Source organism: Pristis pectinata, chromosome 8, assembly GCF_009764475.1.
Source record: "Pristis pectinata isolate sPriPec2 chromosome 8, sPriPec2.1.pri, whole genome shotgun sequence".
NCBI classification, from domain to species: Eukaryota; Metazoa; Chordata; class Chondrichthyes; order Rhinopristiformes; family Pristidae; genus Pristis; species Pristis pectinata.
Genome location: NC_067412.1, coordinates 45,385,705 through 45,402,309, shown reverse-complemented (window position 1 = coordinate 45,402,309; position 16,605 = coordinate 45,385,705). Strand labels below are relative to the sequence as shown.

Here is a 16,605-nt window from a genome sequence, read left to right as displayed (position 1 = left end):
CACTACTACAGGCTATATCCTGGAAACACATAACTACTCCTGGTGTCCAAGTTGTTGAGATGCTTATAAATTATCTCTAAGATAGAATAAAAAGTTCCAAGTTCTTTAAAGAGGCTTAAGGAATAAAAGTATAAACTAACCAAACTAAGAAATTATTTAAGTTGTTAATCTAACGCTTAGTGGAGTTTAAAGAGGGACATTGTGAAAAGGGTGTTTAAAAAGTGGAAAGGTTCAGGAGTAAGTTGCAGTGGCTGGGGCTTCAGGAGAAGACCCAGCAAATAGTGACATTGGAGGTGTGGGGGGTGAGTTTATGTGAAATGGGAGACTCAGAGGTATAGGCATTTTGTGTGGATGGGGGAGTGGTTCCTACACTGCTCTGTAAGATGGATGCTGAAATAAAGTTCTTGCTCATGTGGAAATCCAGAATCAGAAGGCATAGTTTCAGAAGAAAAGGTCATCCGTTGAGTGTGGAGATGAGAGGGACCCATTCAAATAGATGGAAATTATTCCCTTTAGGATTTGGTATGGAGATGAGTGTCAGCAGATGAAATTTAATCCAGATATGTACAAGGTAAATCACTTTCAGAAGTCAAATTCTGGTTGGACATATAAAGTAAGTGGTAGGGACCTGAGCAGCATTAACATGCAGAGGGATCTTGGGATCTTGCTGAATGTGATGACATAGGTGGATAGAGTGGTGAAGAAGGCATTTGATATGCTAGTCTTCATCTGTGGAGCATTAAGTATCTGAGTCCTGAGTGGATCTCCTCCTGTTCTCATATCTAATGTTCTTATAACTGAAAAGAACAGTTATGCCACTGAATTTCATAGCATACAGATTTTTCTCTGTCAGATGCACCAAGTAACAATATGTCTCTGGGCACGTTCAAGAAGGAGCTAGATAGGTTTCTTATAGATAGGGGAATCAAGGGATATGGGGACAAGGCAGGAACAGGATATTGATTGTTGAGGATCAGCCATGATCTCAAATGGCGGTGCAAGACTCGAAAGACCGAATGGTCTACTTCTGCTCCTATTGTCTATTGCCTTCTCATTTATGGAAGTAAATACTATACATGTTGCAGCTGTACAGTCGCTTCGTCAACCATCTTTGCTCCATCCACTGCAACAGCCAGGACCTCCTGATGGCCACCCACTTCAATTCCACATCCTATTCCCATAATGACATACCTATCCGTGACCTCCTCTACTGCCACATTGAGGTCAGGTGCAGGTTGGAGGAAAAACACCTCATATTCTGCCTTGAGAGTCTCCAACCTGAGATCCTCAACATCGATTCTCTAACTTACAGTAACTCCACCCCTTCTTTTTCTTCCCCCACCCCACTCCTTTGTCTTCCCTTATTCCTATGGCTCCCTTCCCCTGTCTTGATGACCTGCCCATCTCCTCTCCTCCCCTCCCCCATCCTTTATTCCATGGTCCACTGCCCTGTCCTACCTGATTCCTCCTCCTTCGGCCCTTTGCCTCTACTACCTATCAACTCTCAGCTTATTACACCTTCTCCCCCTCCCCCACCCACTACCTTCACCCTCACCTGGACGCCTATCACCTGAACTTGCCTATCCTCTGCCTGTGTGTGCTCCTCCCCCTCCCCCACCTTCTTATTCTGGCTTCTGCCCTCTTCCTTTCCAGTCCTGATGAAGGGTCTCGGTCCAAAACGTCAACTATTTATTTCCCTCCATGGATGCTGCCTGACCTGCTGAGTTCCTCCAGCACTTTTTGTGTATTGCAGCTGTACAAAACATTGGTTGGACCACATTTAGAGTACTGTGTACAATTCTGGTTCCCACACTACAACAATAGAGAGAGTGCAACCAGGAGAGCTGCTTAAAACAGCATGTGGATAGTCCAACTTGGAGAGTCTGTACTGGACCTGGTGTTGGGAAATGAGCCTGGCCAGGTGACTGACCTTTCAGTGGAGGAACATTTAGGATCACGACTCCCTAAGTTTTAAGCAACACACAAGATGCTGGTGGAACTGAGTCAGAAATGGACGGTTGATGTTTCAGGTCAAGACCCTTTAGGACTGAAAGATAGAGGGGAGGTAGCCAATATAAAGAGGTGGAGGGAGGGTGTGGAAAAGAGCTGGCAGGTGATAGATGAATCCAGGTGAGTGGAGGGTGATGGGGCAGATGGGGGAGGGGAAAGTGGGAATGGTGTCAGAAGCTGGGAAGTAATAGGTGGAAGTGATAAAGGGCTGAAGATGATGCCATCTGATAGGAGAGGAAGGTGGAGCATGGAATATGGGAGTGGAGGGCAGATAGGAGTAGTGGGGGAGGGGAACCAATGTTTTTTATGTTGCTCCTCATTCCAGCATCCGCAGTCTCTTGTGTCTCCTTAAATTTTAAGATTGCTATTGATAAAGATAAAAATAGACCTTGTGGGAAAGTATTAAATTGGGGGAGGATAAATTACGAGAGTATTAGGCAGGAACTAGCGAGAGTTAATTGGCAACAGCTTCTTTTTGGCAAGTCTCATCTGCCAAGTGGAGGGTGTTAAAAGACCAATTGCACAATGTACAGGACATGTATGTTCCAGTAAGGAGGAAGGACAAGGATGGCATGTTAAGGGAACCTTGGATTTCAAGAGGTAGTGAATTTAGTCAAGAAGGAACAGGAAGTGAATGTAAGGTTTAGGAAGCTAAAATCAAACAGGACTGTTGCAGAGTATAAAGAAGCCAGAAAAGAACTGAAGAAGGAAATTAGGAGAGCCAGGAGGGGCCATGTATGGGCCTGGGCAAATGAGATTAAAGAGAATCCCAAGATATTCTATACATACATCCACAGCAAGGAGATAATTATGGGGAGGGTAGGACTACTCAAGTATAAAGGAGGGAACATGTGCTTGGAGATGGAGGATGTGGACGAGGTCCCAAATAAATATTTTGCATCTGTATTTACGAAGGAGAAGGACATGGAGGATAGTGACATCAATGTGGAGTTTGTTAATGTGCTAGAGCATTTTGAGACTAAGAAAGAGGTGGTGTTGGGTCTCTTGAAGAATGTTAAGGTGGATAAGTCCACAGGGTCTGATGGGATATATGTCAAGTTATTGAGAGAGGCAAGAGATGAGATTGCTGGGGCCTTGATGAAGATATTTGTGTCCTCTCTAGCCACAGGTGAGGTCCTGGAGGACTGGAGAATAGCTAATGTTGTTCCTTTGTTCAAGAAGGAAAATAGGGATAATCCTGGAAATTATAGGCCAGTGAGCCTCGCATCAGTGGAAGGGAAGCTATTGGAAAGGATTCTTTGGGATAGGATTTGAGCATTTGGAAAAGCATAGCCTAATTAGGGACAGTCAGCATGGGTTTGTGCAGGACAGGTCATGTCTTGCTAACTTGATTGAGATTTTCGAGGAGTTGATGAAGGTAGAGCTGTGGATGTTGTGGAGGCTCATCCAGAAGATTAAGATGCATGGGATCCATGGTGACTTGGTTGTTTGGATTCAGAATGCCCATAGAAGACAGTAGTGGCCAATGGGACTTATTCTGGCTGGGGGTCCGTGACTAGTATTGTTCCGCAGGGATCCGTACTGGAATTTATGGGTTAGTAGATTTGCAGATGAGACAAAGATCAGTGGTGTTGTGGTTAGTGTAGAAGGCTGCCAAAGGATACAGCAGGATACTCATCAGTGGCAGATATGGGTGGAGAAATGGCAGATGGAATGTAATCCAGGCAAGTATGAGGTGTTGCACTTTAGGAGATCAAATGTAAGGGGAAAGTACACAGCTAATGGCAAGACCCTTAACAGCATTGATGTATAGAGGGATCTTGGGGTCCAAGTCCATAGCTCCCTGAAAGTGGCTGCACAGTCTGACAGCATGGTAAAGAAGGCATATGGCATGCTTCTCTTTAAGTCAAGACATAAAGTTCAAGAGTCAGGTAGTTATGCTGCAGCTTTGTAAAACTCTGTTTAGGTCACATCTGGAGTATTGCATACAATTGACTGCCCCATTATAAGAAGGATGAGGAGAGGGTGCAGAAGAGGTTTACCAGGATGCTGCCTGGATTAGAGGGCATGTGATATAAAGAGAGGTTGGACAAACTTGGGTGATTTTCTCTCGAGCAGCAGAGGCTAAGGGGAAATCTGACAGAAGTTTGTAAGATAATGAAAGGCATAGATAGAGTAGACAACTGGTGTCATTTATCCAGGGTAGAAATGTCTAATACTAGAGGGCATGCATTTAAGGTGAGAAGGGGTAAGGTCAAAGGAGATGTGCAGGCCAACTTTTTTTACACAGCGGTGGGTGCTTGGAATGCATTACAAGTGGTGCTGGTGGAGGCAGATACGATAGAGGTGTTTAAGAGGCTCTTGATAGGTACATGAATATGCAGAGAATGGAGGGATATGGACTATGTGCAGGCAGAAAGGATTAGTGTAATTAGGTATCATTAATTTAATTAGTTTGGCACAACATCACTGTTCCTGTGGTGTACTGTTCTATGATCTGTGTAATCTGGAATGAGCTGCCAGAGGAGGTGATGGAGGCAAATACCACAACATTTAAAAGGCATTTGGACAGGTACTTAGACAGGAAAGTTGTAGGGGGATACAGGCCTAATTAGGGCAAATGGGACTAAACATGGGCAGCATAGGCAAGGTTGGCCGAAAGGTCCCAGTTCTGTGAGTCTGAGCTGCTTCTCTTAGAAGATTGTGAATCTTGCAAATTCTGTACCCCAGAGAGCTGTGTAGGCTGAGTTATTGAATATATTCAAATCTTGGGGCAGGCAGATTTTTGGACTAAAGGGAGTTGAGTATTACTGGGAACAGGCCAGGAAGTGAAATCAAGGCCAAGATTAAATCAGCCATCAGCTTCCTGAACAGTGAACAATCATGAGCAGGTCATGGCACACAGATTTTTTTTTCTGTCAGGTGCACCATGTTAACAATATGCCTTCTCATTTGTGGGAGTAAATATTATGCATCTTGAAAGTAGTAATGAGGAGCACACAGCTGTTGAAGGATCTTTCCACACCAACCCACTGGGAGCTCCCACGGTTCCAAAAGGAAATGCTTCCCAATCCATTAGTTCATACACACAATTCTTGACTTGTTTACAGTTGATTTCTGGAACATCAGCTAATGAAGTTCTGTTTCCAGGGTTACTATCAGCTTACTTCTGCAAGACAAGCACTTTATGGCAGTGACCTATTGACTCCTTCAAATATTTACCAAATTCAAATCTTATCACCAAAAAAAAACTCCATCTCTGTATATAAGGTTCAGGGTTAATTTTGAATGACCTATTTGGTAATTTGTCATTCATCCTTCCAGCTTTTTATTCACCAGCTTTCTTTTTAGGGCATTAGTCTCAGGAACGTGCATGGCTCTCTGGTTAAAGACTGACCAGTCTCTGGCCACTTGGAATTCTGCAAATACTATGTGTTAAATTTAGTTAAATTTCTGTTAAACAATGAGGAAGCAGAGAACTTCTACCTGACAACAAACAATGGTAACAGTGTGATCAAATGCCTAACAGTTCGTAACAACAGTTTCCACTTGTATAGCTCTAGAGATTAGGGTTGTGCAGGTTGGTTCAAGAACTGAAGGGAAGTAGCTGTTCTTGAGCCTGTATATATCTGTATATATCTGTATATATCTGTATATATCTGTATATATCTGTAGAAGTTTGTTAGGGTGCTCAGTGACAAGCCAAACCTCCCTAACTTTCTAAGGAAGTAAAGGAACTGGTGCACCTTCCTTATGATTGCATGTATGTGCCAGGCCCAGGACAGGTCATCCAATATGTTAATGTCCAGGGATTTAAAGCTGCTGACCCTCTGCGCTGCAAATCCTCCAATGTAAACTGGCACATGTTCACATTCCTTCCCCTTCCTGAAGTCAATAATTAGCTCTTTAATTTTACTGATGTTAAGCAAGAGGTCGTTGTTGTGGTACAACTCATTCAGGCGTCCTATCTCATTCCTGTACACTGACTCATCACCACCTATGATTCATCCAACAACAGTGGTGTCGTTGGTGAATTTGTATATGGCATTGGAGCTGTACTTAGCCACATTGTCATGTGTGTATAGGGAGTAAAGCAGGTGGCTAAGCACGCAGCCTTGAGGTGCACCTGTGCTGATGGTCAGCAAGGAGGAGATGTTGTTGGCAATCATCACTGATTGAGGTCTGCTGATGAAGTTGAAGATCCAGTTGTATTGGGAGATAGAGGCCCAAGTCTTAAAGCTTGATGATGAGTTTGGATGGGATGATTCAGTTGAATGCCATGCTTCAGTTGATGAACAGCAGCCTGACATATGTGTTCGTGTTGTCCAGATCAAAGTCTAAGTCAAGTTTATTGTCATATGCACACATGGGTGCAATGAGAAACTTAACTTGCGGCCATAACCAACCTCTCGAAGCACTTCATTACTCTTGATGTAAGCGTCACTAGACAGCAGTCATTGAGGCAGATCACCATGCTCTCCTTGGGCACTGGTAAATAGATGCCTTTTAGGAGCAGGTGGGATCCTCAGACTGTAGAAGGGAGAGGTTGAATATGTCTGTAAATACTCCAGCCAGTTGGTCCACACAGATCTTTAGTACTCAGCCAGGTACACCATCTGGACCAGATGCCTTTCATGGGTTCTTGAAAGATGCCCAAACATTGGCCTCAAAGACTGAGATAACAGGATCATCTGTGGATGTAGTTAACAACAAATACGATCAATAAGATAAGTATTAAGGAGCAGGAACATCTTAAAGACGAGAGCAAGGTGGAAATGCAGAGAGGTACATGGCAATTCCAGCCTTAGTTCTTTGGGAGATAAAGGCACAGTTAATGATAATGGACCAGTGGGAGATGATTGAGTTTGGAATTTAAGATGCAGAGAAATCTTGGAGGTTATCTCCAAAGAAGTCAACAATAGAATTTGAAATTCAAGATTTAGCTGCATAATTTGCTCTAAAATCTGGGATATATTTACTGTACAAACAGACATGAACTACAATAATATTATACTTGACTAAACATCTCATAAATCAAGGTTGACTGTAAATAGGAACAATCTCCTTGGGAATCATTGTCATAACAAGGTTTAAGCAGAACATGAGTCATAAGACTAATGTGTATATTATCCCATAAACAAGAGCAACCAATCATTATCTAGATATTATTTCTTCTCTGCATGTAGAATCTGGTGGTGCTACATTCAAAATCCTTTCAAAAGCTATAAAGATCTTTGGGACATACTGATGCTGTTAATGTTGCTGCATTAATGTAAGTCTCTTTATTTTCTTTAGTAGGCTGTCACATCCATGTAAGACAAACAACAATCAGACAGTGAAGTGATAGAAGTCCGACAATCAGATAGTCTCTTGCCTGTTGGAATCTCAATGACTTCTCAGGGTCAGAGATCCAATTTAGCAAACTCATATTGGGCTAATTATATAGTTGAATGATTGTAATAAATCAGCCAAGAGTTCATGGGTTTGTGACATAGAATAGGTTACAGGGAAATAAGTAGGAGAATTGGATTGATGGGATTGCTCTGAGAACCATCTTTAACTTGATGGGATGAGTGGCCTCCTTCATGTTATTAACAAATATGAGAAAAATATAAGAAAGAACAACATTTTGCAATAGTGCTGGATTGGCCAACTGAAACTGCAAAACAGAAGCTGACCATGTAGGTCCATAGCTAATTTCAACATACCTGCAATTGCATAGGCTGACACAATGATCAGATTAACTGTTGCAAAATGAAGAGACTGTCTAAAGCAGAAAATGTGAAATTGTGACAGCAGGGTAGTCAGCATTTGAGAGAGAAAGCAAAGTAAGAATTCATAAAGATTAAAAGCTGACTTTCTTTATTTACTTTTAGAGATTTCTTTGTTTGCAAAATTATTCCCAACTTCTCGTATCAGTGGTGGCTCAGAGCATCAGTGTTGACTGCAACAGGAGTCATAATTCATCTTTTGCAAATGTGGGCAAACAGGGAATTTGACGTGGTACAGGGGTGTGGAAAATATAGTAGGCCATTCCCAGAGTCCAGACCTGTAGTAGAGGGTCAAATGAGAGGGCTAGCTCAGTCGAATGTTTGGTTTTAACAGCAGGATATAGGGAAAGGACATATATCCATTTACTTGCCCCCAAAATTTAGAATATTTTTTTCTGATAGATCTTTCCCTTCATTAAGAAATACAATAATAATATCAGTAGGTTAAGTACATGGCCAAAAAAAAAGAATTCTAATGTGTATATACCACCTTCTTCATCCTATCTACCTGTGTCCCCACTTTCAAGGAACGATGTACCTGCACCCCAAATTCTCTGTTCTACAAAAACCCCAGGGCCTTATTGTTTACTGTGTAAGAAGTCCTGGACTGGTTTGTCTCACCAAAACGCCAAACTTCGCATTTATCTGAATTAGACTCTATCCACTACTGTTCGGCCCAGTGGCCCTCTGATCAAGATCCCTCATGGGCCTGTAGTTCCCTGGATTTTTTCTTGCAACCCTTCTTAAATAAAGGCACAACATTGGCCATCATCCAGTTCCTCACCTGTGGCTATTAATGATGCAACTAACTCTGCTAGGGTCCCCACAATTTCTTCCCCAGCTTCCCACAATTTCCTAGCATACACTTGATCAGGTCCTGGGGATTTATCCACCCTTATATGCTTCAAAGCCACCAACACCTCATCTTCTGTAATTTGGACACTTTTCATGACATCATTATTAACTTCCCTGTAATCCATATCTTTCTTCACAGTAATTACAGATGAGAAAGATTTGTTCAGGACCTCACCCACTTTCATACATAGATGACCTCTTTATTCCTTAAGAGGATTTATTCTCTCTATATTTACTCTCATGCTCTTAGTACTTGTAGAATCTCTTAGGATTCACCTTTAACTCATCTGTAAAACATATCTCATGTCTTCCTTTTGCCCTCTTGATTTTCTCAAGTGTACTCCTACATGTGGGGCAAGTTTTTTTTACACAGTGGCGGGTGCTTGGAATGTGCTGCCAGGAGTGGTGGTGGAGATAGTGGTGTACTAGAGGCTCTTGGGCAATATGCAATGAATAGAAGGATATGGATCATGTACAGGCAAAACTGATTAGTTTAATTTGGCATTGTTTGACAGACATTGTGTGTCAAAGGGTTTGTTACTGTGCTGTATTGTTCTATGTACATTCTTCATACTCGAGGGATTCACTTGATCCCAGCCTCCTATACCTGACATATACCTCATTCTACCTGACCACACCCTCAATATCCCTCAAAAACCAGGGTTCCCTAATCCTGCCAGCCTTGCCCTTGCCCTGTTGGCCCTGAACTCTCCCTAGCTCACGTTTAAAAGCCTCCCAATTACCAGAGGTCCCCTGCACCCTGTAACAACCTCCCCCACCCAACCTCTGCCCGTCCCTCCGTAATGCCATCAGTGAGCGCACGGACATGTCTCTGACAACACACTAACGTGTGTACATGTTTCCCGGCACTGATGCTGCGGGTCTTCCTGCGGAGACCGCGGAACATTTGACGAGGTGACCCACACACTCCCAACGGATCGTGGCTCCCACAGTGACCAGCTCAGCGGACACTGCTGCAGGGGCGATCAGCAGCTGCAATCCCACGTGACCAGTGGGGAGCGCGCAGCAGCCACTGGCGGGTACGCGCGACGACCGGCAAGCCCACGTGACCGGGTTGGAGTCTGCGCAGTGGCGCGGACGAAAGCAGTTAGTTGGAGTGCGTCAGAGGGCCAGGGTCGGACATGGTGAAGATCGGGTTCAACTCGCCCGTCGCCCAGAAGGGTGCTAAGGGAGCGCTGCTGGTCCCCGAGCCGGTGAGCGAGGGGCGTCGGGTCACCGGACACGGTAACCCGGGGGGGGGGTGAATCACCGGCAGGTCCCGGGACACGCCCCACCAAACGGTTTCCGTTGGCGGGGGGGGGGTGGGAAGTGGGGGGGGGGGGGGGGTGGACCCGAAGGGGGGAGGAGGAAGTGGGGGAGACGGTGGACCCGAAGGGGAGGGAGAGGAGGAAGTGGGGGGGGGGGACGGTGGACCCGAAGGGGAGGGAGAGGAGGAAGTGGGGGGACGGTGGACCCGAGTGACGGGGAGGGGGAGGAGGAAGTGGGGGTGGGGGGGGGACGGTGGACCCGAGTGACGGGGGGGAGGAGGAGGAAGTGGGGGTGGGGGGGACGGTGGACCCGAGTGACGGGGGGGAGGAGGAGGAAGTGGGGGTGGGGGGGGATGGTGGAAGTTGGGGGGGGGGGAGGAAGTGGGGGGGGGGACGGTGGACCAGGTGGGGGGGGGAGGAGGAAGTGGGGTGGGGTAGGAAGTGGGGGGGACGGTGGACCCGAAGGGGAGGGAGAGGAGGAAGTGGGGGGGGGGGGGGGGACGGTGGACCCGAGTGACGGGGGGGGAGGAGGAGGAAGTGGGGGTGGGGGGGGACGGTGGACCCGAGTGACGGGGGGAGGAGGAGGAAGTGGGGGTGGGGGTCGGGACGGTGGACCCGAGTGACGGGGGGAGGAGGAGGAAGTGGGGGTGGGGGGGACGGTGGACCCGAGTGACGGGGGGGGGAGGAGGAGGAAGTGGGGGGGGGGGGGGGACGGTGGACCCGAGGGTGGGGAGGAGGGGGTGGGGGGGGATGGTGGAAGTTGGGGGGGGGAGGAGGAAGTGGGGGTGGGGGGGACGGTGGACCCGGTTGGGGGGGGGTGGAGGAGGAAGTGGGGTGGGGTAGGAAGTGGGGGGGACGGTGGACCCGAGGGAGGGGGGGTGGAGTAGGAAGTCGGGGGGACGGTGGACCCGGGGGGGGGGGGAGTGGAGTAGGAAGTTGGGGGGATGGTGGACCTGGGGGGGGGGGGCGGGGAAGGGGGACGGTGGACCTGGGGTTGGGGGAGTTCCTCTGGCAGCCCTCGTCCGTGTGAGGGGCACAGTGTGAATATGCCTGCTGTGCGCTCTATGCTTTAGGGCTGCGTGTTGTGCAAATGCTGAAACATTGAATCCCTGGCTGGTTCCGGTTGGCTCCAGGGTGGAATAATCGGTTTGCCCCGAATGCCGTCTGTGATAGCAGGGGGAGTACCGGCGGCTGTTAGACATCCCTCGGGTACCGGTTGTACAGTGGATTACAGATGTCCCTTCCTTCACTATCCCAACACAATTAAACATGGTCAAGTACGGGAAGGTGGCATGGAGCAGCAAAACGGAGACGCTAAAAAAATCTATGGATGCTGGAATCTGGAGCAATACACTAAAAGTGCTGGAGGAACTCAGGCCAAACAGTTGACATTTTGGGCCGAGACCCTTCTTCAGGGCCAGACAGGAAGAGGGTAGTGGTGGGTCAAAGGGCAATGAGCCCTTGGCCTCTTCTACCTGTCACCTCTAAGCTTATTGTATCTCTTCCCCCCACCCACCTACCATCTCCCCTTACCTGGATTTGCATATTACCTGCCTGCGTGTGCTCCTCCCCCACCTTATTCTGGCTTCTGTCCTCTTCCGTTCCAGTCCTGATGAAGGGTCTCGGCCCGAAACATCCCTCCATGGATGCTCCCTGACCTGCTGAGTTCCTCCAACTTTTTGTGTATTGGAGCAGCCAAGCTTGCTTTGTATTCACGGAAGTGATATAGAGTTTTGGTAAACAACGGAAGTGCCTCTTCAGTTCCTGTTGCCTTGTTATGCAATAACCCTTTAGATTTAAATTTAAGCGATGCGTAAAGCTGTTTCTTATTGTAATTTACTTTGGGTAAAAACCATTTTAACTGGGAGTTGCCCCCTGTTAGTATGGCCTGATTATGCAAATAATATGCAGAAAAATTTCCTAAAGCTGTTCATGCATGCATAATCAAAATTCTACAGTATTTACTGCTGGAGCATTGCTATTTAAATCAGAAAAGTGTTAAAATGTTCACACTACCCCAGTCAAGTTAGTTATATAATAGATGCCATTGCAGAGTTTGTTTTGAATGTTCAACGTGTAACTGTCCATAATGGGGAAAAGTCCTTTCTCCAATCTACTTTTCAATTTGAGATTTGAATGATTAATATCTGAATTTGGTTTGAAATGGGTTGGTGATGTTGGAATGATATTCATTTCCTTTAATTTTTGCCCAAGTTGGTCAATGGTTGAATAATACTTTACATTTATTTCTCTATTGTATAAGTAGCCTACATTAGCTGAAATTGAATGTTTGTTATAGCATTGGGATTCTAAATGTCCTAATGGGATTTGTTGATGCCCCTTAAAATGGACTTGTGTTCTTTCTGGAACATTAAGACAATATCAGGACAACACAAGAACACTACTGTTATTGACAGGTTACCTTAATTTTAGAAAATTCAATTTTTCTAGAAAGAGAACTTAAAACCTTGTACTGAAATGTTTCGGTGTTGCATTGCCAGCTGTCAGAAAATGACAATTGCTCATGCGGGCACCAGATCTCCTCTGAGGATATTAATAAAGCAAAGGTCTTTTTTAATGATCTAGAATTTCCATATCACTGTTACTAGTTTCTGTTAATTTAAATTTCCTAGCTGTCATGGGAAGATTTGCACATTTGCTCCTGTATCATGTAGTCTTGTCCTGTGGTTCAGTCCATTGACAACCAGTATCAGAGCTGGTACTTCCTGAAAGCAATTCCATACAGTGTTCCTTGTTTGAGGTGGCACCTTCCTTCATAAACAGTAGCCAACAATTTCTAATGGCAGTTTTTCCCATTATTCTGTTTACTACTAGCACACAGAGTAAATAAAGTAATAACCCTGAGCTTTTGCATCCTGAAACAATACCCTGATATACTTGATGTTTAATCATACCAGCTTTATTTACCTCCCACAGCCATTGAGAAAGCTTCTTCTGGTCGATTGGTCTGTTTGTTCATGAAGATTATTGTTGATTATACTTGAAGATCTTCTATAGTATTGGATTTAAAATTCCATGCACATTTTCATCAGTTGTAATCAGAGTTCTTGTTTTTTGAAATATTCTGGCTTCAGAATGTTGATTCAAGCAGTCATGCATCTCACTAATTTTGATGTGTGAATAATCTTGCAGCCATCTTGCCAAACTAAAAGTGGTTTCTCTTTAAATTTGATAATAAGCTTGAAATCAGGAATAGGAACATGGAAACTGGAAATGAGGAATTTACTATTTTCTTTACATTAGTGATTTGCTTACTTGGACAAAATATGGCAGAGACAAAGGGGGACAGAAGAAGTTTGCATAAGAGGAGGAGACAGATGGGGAAGTATTGGGAATGAGCTACAGGGCTTGGGGAGCAGAGGGGTGAAGCCAAGGCCACATTAGAAGTGAAGGAAGGAAAAGATGGCAATGGAAACAAATCATCAGTGGTGAAGCTAAGGGTTCTGATTTCATTAAGAATTTGCTTTTGATCTTTTTCCAATTAGACAAATATTGTGTGTTTTATGCTGAAAGTAGATGAAGAAAAGGCTGTGGATGTTGTCTACATGGACATTTAGTAAGGCCTTTGACAAGGTCCCACATGGGAGGTTAGTTCAGAAGGTTCAGACACTAGGTATCCATGGAAAGATGGTAAACTGGATTCGAAATTGGCTGTGTGGGAAAAGACAGTGGCAGTGGATGATTGTTTCTCAGACTGGAGGCCTGTGACTAGTGGTGTGCCTCAGGGATCTGTGCTGGGACCATTGTTGTTTGTTGTCTATATCAATGACCTAGATGATGATGTTAATTGGATCAGCAAGTTTGCTGATGATACTAAGATTGGAGGTGTTGTGGACAGCGAGGAAGGCTTTCAAAGCTTGCAGAGGGATCTGGACCAACTGGAAAAATGGGCCAGAAAATGGCAGATGGAATTTAATGCAGACAAGTATGAGGTGTTGCATTTTGGAAGGACAAATCAAGGTAGGACATACACAGTAAATGGTAGGGCATTGAGGAGTGCAGAAGAACAAAGGGACTTGGGAGTTCAGATACATAATTCCCTGAAAGTGATGTCACAGGTAAACAGGGTTGTAAAGAAGGCTGTTGGCATCCTGGCATTCATAAATCAAAGTGTTGAGTATAGGAGTTGGGATATTATGGTGAGGTTGTATAAGACATTGGTGAGGCCAAATTTGGAGTATTGTGTGCAGTTCTGGTCATCTAACTATAGGGAGGATATCAGTAAGATTGAAAGAGTGCAGAGAAGATTTACTAGAATGTTGCCAAGTCTTCAGGAGTTGAGTTACAGGGAAAGATTGAACAGGTTAGGACTTTATTCCTTGGAGCGTAGAAGAATGAGGGGAGATTTGATAGAGATTTACAAAATTGAGGGGTATTGACAGCGTAAATGCGAGCAGGCTCTTTCCACCTAGATTAGGAGAGAGAAGTACAAGAGGACATGGCTTTCGGGGGAAAGGTTTAGGGGGAACTTCACTCAATGAATGGTGGGAGTGTAGAACGGGCTGCCATCTGATGTGGTAAATGTGGGCTCACTCTTAAGTTTTAAGAATAAATTGGATAGATAAATGGACAGGAGAGGTCTGGAGGGATATGGACTGGGTGCAGGTCAATGGGACTAGCAGAATAAAATTTCAGCACAGACTAGAAGGGCCAAATGGCCTGTTTTCTGTGCTGTAGTGTTCTATGTTCTAGTTATTAAAGCTGCACACTAGATATTTCGCTTTTATGATTTAGAGTAAAAACAACGCAAAGGAATTTATGCATTGGAAAATTGCAGTCTGCTAATGAGAACTTTGAAAATAAATTCTTGCATATTGGCAATACCTGAAATTCTAACCACATTGCCTGTGTTGCCCAGTGTTCCACTCATGGAGCAAGGCTCTAGGCTGCCTAAGGATGATGGTCAGATGACTTAAGATTTCAGTGATTTGTTCTGTTTTCTGCAAATTAATACACAATGATTTAACTTTCTGCATGAAGTGATGTAACACTGTTAGATTTTTCATCAGGCGTTCTTGACTATTGCTATTTGCCCTCATTAAAAATGATCTCTTGAACACTCACTGGAATTATAAATGCTCCACAACTTTGGAATGGATTTCAAATTGTGCAATGGCCTCCTGCAATTGCCTGCCAGCTCAAAATTCAAATTTTGTCAACATAAAATAGATTTTTAAGCAGAAATCTATTGCTCTGTGTGTTTTGTTTTGTATGACTAAGTTAAAATTGAGTTGAGAATATGAACAAAGGTGTATTACATATTTCAACTAGCTTTTGGGACTCATTGTGGAGTATTATTTTAGGAACTGTTTACCTCTACCTAACATATTACAATGATGTGACCCACCATGAAAATAAATTTTGACACTGCTTTGGCATTTCTGAATTTTTAAATTTGTGATAAAGCTATACCAAAATGAAATTGGAACTAATTTTTGTACTTGAAAGTAATTCCATGAGATTCTGATGCCTGACTCTTTAGAGATGTGACCAAAAAGACACGCAATGAGCCAGAAAGAAGACAGAAGATTACTTTGGGAAAAGTTAAGACTATTGCGGTAGAATTTTAGGAAGAAGGAGTGGTGGAGCAAATTAGAAGGCAAAAAGCATTCAGTGGGGTAGCTGAGGCCAGGAAAGAGCTAGTAAAGCTACTAGGAATCTGTGAGAAAGGAAATTATTTTTTATAAAGCATTGTGCCAGGGTTCCTCATATAAGCTTGGTTAGGAAATCTGATGTCCTTGCGTGGCAGCAGCCAAGGTGACAACTTGGTTCAGTTATCAATTTTTTTTAAACAAAAATACAACCTTTTTTTGTCATCAAAGCAGTTGCATGGTACAGCAAATGGTATTTGTTTGAAGAGTGCCTAGAATTTTGCTGTTTGTTTGGGTAACATTGCCACCGAATAGTGTGTAAATGATGGATACACTGGATTCCAGGAGAAGGCAAAGTCACAGGTGGATTTAGACAAAGGAATGTCAGAAGCAGTGAGTATTGGTATTAGTTTATTATTATCACTGAGGTACAGTGGAAAAACTTGTCTTGCATACCAATCATACAGGTCAGTTCATTACACAGTGCAGTTACATTGAGTTAGTACAGAGTGCATTGATGTAGTACAGGTAAAACCAATAACAGTACAGAGTAAAGTGACACAGCTACAGAGAGTGCAGTGCAATAAGGTGTGAGGTCACCACAAGGTAGATCATGAAGTCATAGTCCATCTCATTGTATAAGGAAACAGTTCAATAGTCTTATCACACTGGGGTAGAAGCTGTCCTTAAATCTGGTGGTACGTGCCCTCAGGCTCCTGTATCTTCTACCCAGTGGAAGAGGAGAGAAGAGAGAATGTCCTGGGTGGGTGGGGTCTTTGATTATGCTGGCTGCTTCACCGAGACGACGAGAGGTAAAGATGGAGTTTAAGGAGGGGAGGTTGGTGTCCGTGATGCACTGGTCTGTGTCCACAACTCTCTGCAGTTTCTTGCCCTCCTGGGCAGAGCTGTTGCCGTACCAAGCCATGGTACATCCTGATATATATCTTGGGCAAGACTACAAGATAAACTACTGGGGCTGATGATGCTCAGGGTTTTATAATAAATGAAGGTGAATAAATATCCAGGGTCTGGCAAGGCCTGCTGGGCCCGTTGTTATTTATCATCGTGATTTATCATAATGATTTAGATGTGGTAAACTGGCTCTGCAAATTTGTGGATGACACCAAG

General features: G+C 44.4%; 1 protein-coding gene across 1 annotated transcript in view; it reads left to right on the top strand.

Moving 5' to 3' along the window:
* Positions 1-9,648: 9,648 nt before the first annotated feature.
* The window catches only part of LOC127573613 (integral membrane protein 2A-like), a 37,936-nt gene continuing 30,979 nt past the window's right edge, over positions 9,649-16,605 (top strand). The window contains exon 1 of the mRNA XM_052021990.1: positions 9,649-9,811. Within this exon, the coding sequence (XP_051877950.1) occupies positions 9,740-9,811 (72 nt within the window). The 5' untranslated portion in view covers positions 9,649-9,739. The remainder of the gene's footprint in view (positions 9,812-16,605) is intronic.